This window comes from Halyomorpha halys, unplaced genomic scaffold (genome assembly GCF_000696795.3).
Source record: "Halyomorpha halys isolate HHAL.00 unplaced genomic scaffold, Hhal_1.1 Scaffold2318.1, whole genome shotgun sequence".
Classification (NCBI taxonomy): domain Eukaryota; kingdom Metazoa; phylum Arthropoda; class Insecta; order Hemiptera; family Pentatomidae; genus Halyomorpha; species Halyomorpha halys.
The window spans coordinates 78,575-79,205 of NW_027107243.1; the positions used below are offsets into that span (position 1 = coordinate 78,575).

General features: G+C 46.0%; 1 protein-coding gene across 1 annotated transcript in view; it reads right to left on the reverse strand.

Moving 5' to 3' along the window:
* Positions 1 to 289, reverse strand: part of LOC106691405 (ATP synthase subunit a-like) — a 6,355-nt gene extending 6,066 nt beyond the window's left edge. The window contains 1 exon segment of the mRNA XM_014437158.2: positions 101 to 289. Coding sequence (XP_014292644.1) covers positions 101 to 289 — 189 coding nt within the window.
* Positions 290 to 631: the final 342 nt, after the last annotated feature.

The following is a 631-nucleotide window of genomic DNA, read 5'->3' on the forward strand; positions in this document are numbered from 1 at the left end:
TGCAACTCACCAACAAGCGACCGCCTCTTCACTGGTACGCACCTCAGATTTCCTCCTGTCTTCTTCCTTCCTCCTCCGCTCGCCTCCCTCCTCTTCTTACCTTCTCAAATCCTTTCTCACCTCCCTCCGGCTCTATTTCCGATGCCTCAGACGTTTCGGTCGATTCTGACTCTGATCTATACGATCTCCTTGGAACTCCTCCTCTCCCCACTCTCTGTGCATTCATTTCCATGGGTTCGGCCTGGTTCGCATTCCTCCGCCTGAATAGATACGGGCAATGCCTCGCCATATGCCCTTCGTTTCTTTTGTACGAGGGCACTGTGCCACTAAATGCCACCAAATAATGTTACAAGTGCGCATACGAGAAAGCTCCCTGTCTTCTTCAGAAATACTAAAAAGATCGTCCGTCTGTCTTTCTGAAGAAGACATAGAGCTTTCTCGTATACCACTCTTAACCTCACTTCATTTCTTTCTGCTTCACTTCATTTCTGAACTTTGCTGTGTTTCTGGTCACCTGAATTTTCAAGATAAATTTTACCACCAAATTAACGGACTTGCGATGGGTAACTGCCTTCCTCCAGATATATCTAATATTGTTCTTAATGACCTTCTCGACTATATAATACCTCTC